Here is a 7,087-nt window from a genome sequence, read left to right as displayed (position 1 = left end):
GGCTCCGGCTGACTCCCTCATCGCCTGCCTGTCTGTCTTTACTTGTACTGCCTGCACCCCCAGGGGCAAAACTGCCATTTTTTTTACTTATGTATCTATGTTTCACCTTTTTCTCTTCTTTTTTACCTCCCCTGCCATCCATCCTGCATCATGAAATCCAGCCACCACCACACCTCCCCCTGCTCCTCTGGGTGATATGTGTCACCCCATTTGTTTCTCTTTTCTCAAGGTTGGGTAAGGTGACATGTCACCCTTGCTTGTCATTGTGAAGATATCTTTGGGGGTTAAGAGCATGTGAGGTGCTTCTAATGGTGATTTTTTTTCTCGAGAATACGACAAAGAGTGTACCCTAACTTCATAGGGGGAAGAGGTTAGTGTATACAAGTCGATGCCCCACACACCCTCCGCTCCAAAACAACAGACAGGGCTACTACTCGGCAAACAGGTCTAACTCCAATCAAGAACGGAAAAATAGTCAGACTCCCTCGTCAATTGTTTGGATTGGAATTAGGCTCCTCTACTCTAGTCGTCCTCTTCTATTTCGGGCAGTAGCTCAGCCCATTCCGGGCCTTCCTTTACTGAATCTATTAGCTGACGGCCCGACGAGTCATCTACTAAAAGGACCCCTCCCCGCTGTGCGCCCCTCCTTGAATTATTCGGTCATGCAATACTTTTTAATACTAAGAATAAAATGCATTTCGACCCCATCCTAGTTCTCAATCATTTCCCCTGCTAGCTATCGCCCCCCCACAGGTTGAGCTCTTGAAAGATAACTTGGCAATCGGTCACATTCATTCACATTGCCCCGATCTCGCAAAGACTCCGCCGTTCCGTTGCTTCCATATGCTCCAACAGATTAGCATGGCGAAGGAATCGAACCCCTTGCGCTTCTCCTTCGTAATTTGTTCAAGCGAAACGGACCACCATGCTTCCGGTTGTCATGGCATGTGGGCAAGATATTGAGCCCAATCCCCGCTGTCTGGAAACACAAGAACCACACTTGACGAGCATAGACACGTTGCAATAGAATGTGATCCATCGTATTTTCTTCCTCCTGGTCACAAAGGTAACATGGCAAATTTGATCTTGCAGACCATGCCTAAACCTCCTGTCAGATGAATGTGTGGTTTGAGAGAGCGGTTGTGGCACGGCTAAACGTAAAAGGCTAGGGTTTGTTTCGCTGTCACTTAAAGCGACACCCTTTCTCGATTGGTTGGCACATTGGACATACACCAATATTCTCGTGTGCCGTAAACAACACTTTCTCAAAAAAAAAAAATCAATAGTTTAGATTGCTTACCACATGTGTGTGTACAATAATAATAATAATCTGTGTGTGTACAATACACAAGTACAGAGGCCACTTATTTTATCACGTACTGCTGCGCTACGCAGGAACGGGTGCTTGTACAGCACAGATATGGTCGATGCCACATACAGAAAACACCAGAGATCTAATCGGGTTGATTTTATCTTCTATCAACACACAAGGAAAATGTACTGTTGGATATTATCATAGGTGACCCAATGTTTGATGACGGGATGAATGGCCAGGCACGAGCACATAGCAAGTCCAGCATAGCATATAGTAGTGCAACACTGTCTACCGAAAACCGTTTCAAGTAACATTTCAATGTCGAAACGAGCCGGATGGTATAACAAAACACACGCTCGACCAAGAAGATCCTCAAAATCTCGAGCGCGCGCACAATGGAATAATGCCTCTTTGATTTCGCACGATTTCAAGAAGAACACAAAGAAGATCAAACAAACAAGACGAGAATATCCCGGCTTGTCAAACCCCGTGGGATCCGATCGTGCCGCGGCAAAGCGAGATGAGATCCCCACGCCCCCGCCCCGGGCAGCTTCTTAAAATGCCGCGATTCAAACGACCAAACATATAAGTCGATCTTGCTCTGAACATTGTAGTTGTAGATCTCCAAACATTCGTCGAGCAGGGCCAAGTATAATCCGTGCGTACAATACGCAAGCACAGACGCCACATTATTGTAGTGTATCACGTACTACTACTGTACCAGTAGTAGACAGGAACGGATACTTGCCGTTGCACAGCAGAGGCCAATCTGCACAAGAGACCCAGACCCAGACCCCCTCCCTCGCCTTTGACCTCGCCTCACCTGGCCCGTACCCCGGCCCTTGCACCACCACACACACACACACACACACACACACGCACGCACAGGTCTAGTAGATGCCTGGAGCAGCAGCTACAAAGATCTCTCATGCAGACTTGGAGCATAAAAAATTGCTGCTGTGCTATGCCAATCCACCCCATCCCCTGGGTAGGGGAGGGGAGGGGAAGATGAACATGAGAGCTGGAGAGGGCAAGCGACAGGGGATGCAGGGGCATTCAAGCTTCTGAGGCATTTGTACGGTTGCTATTACTGCTGCTACCATGACCATCCTAACCTATCACATTTGAATATCTGATGAGTAGTCGTGTAGTACCTGCATACTCTTGCCGGAGCAAACCAAAAGCAAAGCCTAGGTATTACTTCTCCTCAATGGCCCCTTCCCAAACTTAATCGCTTCACCGGTCCTTCCGAAAACTTATTTCGAAATCTGCCCCCGTATAGACGCCGATCTGTTTGGCGTTTCTGATACACATACTGTTATTTGGCGCTGGCGCCCGCACGTGTGGTAGACAGAGACGCCAAACGGTTCGGCGTCTATATGGGAGGCAGATTTTGAAGTAGGAGTAAGTTTTTGGAAGGGGCCAATGAAGCAATTAAGTTTAGGAAAGGGACATGACATTTAGGAAAAATAACAGTATTACTCCTGGTCTTGGTCTGGTCTCTCCTATCACATTCTATGTGGGTAGGGCATGCCCCTACCAGCGGCATAGTACTACCATGCAGGGAAACGAAAAGAAAATTTAGCCTAGGCTAGACAGGCGCCTAGCATGAGGAACATGCATGCACGCATAGCTGATGGATGCCCCTGTCCGGCTTGCAACAGCAGCTGAGGCGACCACAGCGCCATTAATGGGGACAAAAGGACACACACACACACACACACACACACACACACACACACAAGGCCGGATTGAGTTTTACATGTGGGGGCGCCGCGCATATGATATGATACACACACGCCCTACATCACCACTAGCAGTACAATGCTGCCGCGGTTTTGGGACCAGCCGGTCAAAACGAGGCAGCAGCAATGAGGTGAGGTGAGGGCAAGAAGAAGACACCAAAGCCTGCAAACCTGATTTATGGAAGGGGCTGGGGGAGTATTAAATGGTGGCCCGCTCAGATCCATCCTCCATGGCTTTGGGCTTCTTGGCTCCCACCTCCCCGGCTCCGGCTCCAGCCATTGCCGGACAGACATACCCCCCTCCGGCTCCAGGCTGATTGCGGCGACAATCGGCGCCGACATCGGAGGAGGAGCTTGAGTGGTGAACTGACAGCATCGTCGTGCCGACACCTGAAAAAGAAGAAGGCAAAATCCACATTGCATTTCCAGTGAACCACCCTACAGGAGAATCGACCGAGGACTCGCAGCCCTTCCCATGTTGAATGGGACACAGTTAGCCAGACAAGACCTTAGAAAGCAATAATATAAGATGGAAAGATAAAGTTGATACAGGAATGGGAGCTATTTTCTGGTACACTGAAATGTGGCTTCAATACCTAGACAGAATAGTGACGGCGGCACAGAGGGTGAAGCTACTTTTCAATTTCTAATAACTGGATGATGGTACAACTTTATACAGATCATACAAAACCAGACCTGGTTGCTGCAAGACAAGCAGGTAGGTGTGAAACTGTGTATCAACAGAACCCTTCATTTGAAGAAAAAATGGTACCCGTATGAATACGACATCTCTACACTCAGCAGTGCTGCAAAAAATGTGGAAGACTCAAGGGAGCTGCTGGCCCAGCCACTACTAACACGGGCAGATGAACCATCTTTTGAGATCGCTAAATCGCATTGCTTATGGCGCAAATGGGCAGCGGCTTTTCTGAATTTCCAACGCGGCGGCACTGCACGGTCACTACCCACATAAGAGTATATGTGAATGGCGTTCACTTGGAAGGCGTTCGTCGACGACCGTAATAAGAGGGGGCTAAGTCAGAAAAGGATCTTCTTCAAAACCAGGAGGATTATCAGGATGAAGATAAGAATGACGAGGACAGTGGCACACATCACCATGCCGCCTTTCTTCTGCGTCCTCTCAGCCTGCATAACAGATATCAGACCAACATATTAGACTGCGACCTTCAGGGACTGACGCTAGCTCCTATTTTTCTTCCTTTGCAGAAGCTCTTGGATATATAAAGGTGCTGCAGGTGAAAACACCAGGGACTGATGTGGGTTTCTTTAAATTATGTCGGCAGACAGTTAAACATGAATGCGCAGAGAGAGAGAGAGAGTGAGTGAGAGAGAGAGAGAGAGTAAAAGCAAGTACTTGAGGTAAATTTTGGGATTAGTTTAAAATCTATAGTCTCTGGCCCAAAACTTGATCTTTTTACTTTTTACTGGATGCCTTCACATTCTTATGGTCTGGGGGATGCAACTTTAAACACGTGGCTAACTTTTCATATATTTTAAAATGACTAAAGTACCAGTCCTTTTTATAGACTGATTAGATTTACTAGTCAAAGGTCTAACCTCTTCTCCCCCACTGATACAAAATTGTTGTTTAGAGTGGCAAAATTATGGTTTGTCCAGCCCAATGAAACGAAATAACTATTATCAGAGAAGCGGCAAATGGGGGTGAGGATGAAACCTTTTGCAACTGTTTATAGCCCTCCTCGACTGAGGCCGCAACATTCTGTACATTGTAGTCTATCCGATCAACAATTGTTCCCTGTTCAAATGAAGAAACGAATAGTCTGAAGTCTGAACTAGTTATCATAACTTACCATCAATGACCCAATTAAGATAGGATTTTCATACCTGATCAATCACAAGAACTGAAAGATCCTTCATGATCTGTGCAAGCTCATTGACTGATTGGGCAACCTTCAAACAACAAGCAGATAACAAGAGTGAATATGAGGGCATCAGTAACCTATTTTTTCCTTTACATAAATCATATGCATAGTGAACAAATAAAACTCACCTGTTCGATTTCTCTCTCCCTTTCTCTAGTGAATGCTTCGCTTTTCTTAAGTTTTGACATCTGAACCTCAGTGAAACCCTGAAATAAAATCCAAGAATTACGTCATTGACATCTTAATTTAATGAGTTTCCTGGACTTCTCATCAGCTACTCCTCATAATCAGTTTAGCAATTCCCTAAGTAAATAGACTGGGAAGATTTTAGGGGAAACCTTGGTCGTTAGCCTGTTCTGTAAAGTATATGCGTTTATATCCAAAGTTCAAACTCCATCCCAGATTTTGCAAATTATCATAGTTCAAAGGGGTCTAGACCAGATTTGCATGCACTAACTGGAAACCTGTATGACTATTTGACTAATGACCCAAACCAATGCAACCTTCACTGTACATAACTGTGTGATTGTTGTTTTTGCCTTCTGTGTTCTCAAGTTTCTGTTTTACTTTATTACTTATGGATCTGAAGTGAAGCATTCCAGTAAAAACCTTGAGTTTGTTCCAATAAAACTTACAGTTACACAACAGAGAGCGAGTGAGCAGCACACAGAAAAACAATGTCAAACTCATACAGCTGACGTAGGCTGCTATAAATAAGCCTATAATAAAGCTACAAGTGCTCAGAAGCAAACAACTTCACGAAAAAAAAGAGCCTATGGCAAGTAAAGACAATGAGAAAGCGTACCACATCCTCAAATTCATCATCTTCAAGTTCAAATGTCGACTTGGATCCATTTATATTCATTTCTAAATCAACACCATCTTGCCCCTGAAATCGCATTTCATTAACCAAGATTCTTTATTAGAGTGAGATAAGTAGCACAAGCGTCTGAATTTCTGAAAACATCTTAAGGCGGAGTGGCAAACCTCTTTCTGTTGGCGAAGCTGCTTCAAATAAGTTGACTGTTTTTTCCTGAACTCCATCGAAAGAGTTTGCAGGTCCGTAGCAAGGGAACGCTGCAGATAACAGTGAAAGGCATTTGGTCCATCAGCACAAACATTCGTAGCAGCAGTTACCGCTCTTGTAGCTGCTAATACATAAAACAGCAGGGGTGAGTCATCACCTGGACATTCTTTCTGACATTCGAATCTTCTGAGGAGTCTTTCATGGACAGCTTCTGCAGCTTTTTTTCTGACCTCTTCAGCAGGTCCGTTATCTCATGCGTGAGAACCTCGATCGCTCGCTGGTCATCTCTGCCATCACCGAAGGACGGCATCAAGGCCTTGGCGTGCGCCTTAGCCAGCTCGGCCATCTTCGTCTTTGCCCGCTGCATGTTGGCAGATATCTCTTCGGAGACATCCACCCAGGCCGGGGGCAGCCCAACCATCGCCGCGCCTCTACTGCACAACAGCAGTCGCATGTCAGTGCCGTACCATCGAACTGATCACTCGTCACAAGTCCAAGAAAGTGGTTTTGACAGGACAAGCTCTGCCAGTGAGCTACTCCCTCTGTAAAGAAATATAAGGGCATTTAGATCACTAAGTGGTGATCTGAACGCTCTTATATTTCTTTACGGAGGGAGGACTAAGTAACGAGGAAGCATTCAACCTAGTGCATCTCAATTTTCGCTATCAAGCGATTAAGCATACGAGCCTGAAAGGTGCCACCAACCAGGGATTTCTTAGCAGGAAGTTAAGCTTTTGAAGACATTGCTATTCCACCCTGCTGCCCATGTATCTCTACCACAGGGCTCCATTCAAGATGCCCAATTGCCATTTCCAAGTACCGGTGCACGCGGCGCCTTGGCTCGAATTAGCTAACGCACAAGGGTATCTTAGATCAGACTAACTGATGGACAGGTCAATTAGCTATGCTCATGCTCAAAATAACTAGCTAATGTACTAACAAGGGTGTCATGGGACAGGAGACTAGCTGATGGACAAGTCTGGTGATGCACAATCCAGCATTTCCAGCGATCTCCCGCTGCTCGTGCCGCAATTTGAGAACCTGGCGTCGTGATTAGCTACCTACGCTCAGTACCTAGCTGATCTGGTCTCTACGG

General features: G+C 46.1%; 1 protein-coding gene across 1 annotated transcript; it reads right to left on the bottom strand.

Moving 5' to 3' along the window:
* Positions 1–3,572: 3,572 nt before the first annotated feature.
* LOC119288084 (syntaxin-43-like) lies at positions 3,573–6,424 on the bottom strand. The gene is made up of 7 exons (XM_037567703.1): positions 6,149–6,424; positions 5,952–6,041; positions 5,770–5,853; positions 5,093–5,170; positions 4,927–4,992; positions 4,757–4,837; positions 3,573–4,206 (listed from the first exon to the last, which is right to left on the bottom strand). The coding sequence occupies exons 1-7, from the start codon at positions 6,410–6,412 to the stop codon at positions 4,099–4,101; spliced, it is 771 nt and encodes a 256-aa protein (XP_037423600.1). The 5' UTR covers positions 6,413–6,424; the 3' UTR covers positions 3,573–4,098.
* Between the last annotated feature and the right edge of the window lie 663 nt (positions 6,425–7,087).

This window comes from Triticum dicoccoides, chromosome 4A (genome assembly GCF_002162155.2).
Source record: "Triticum dicoccoides isolate Atlit2015 ecotype Zavitan chromosome 4A, WEW_v2.0, whole genome shotgun sequence".
Taxonomy (NCBI): Eukaryota; Viridiplantae; Streptophyta; class Magnoliopsida; order Poales; family Poaceae; genus Triticum; species Triticum dicoccoides.
This window is presented reverse-complemented; position numbering and strand designations above follow the sequence as displayed.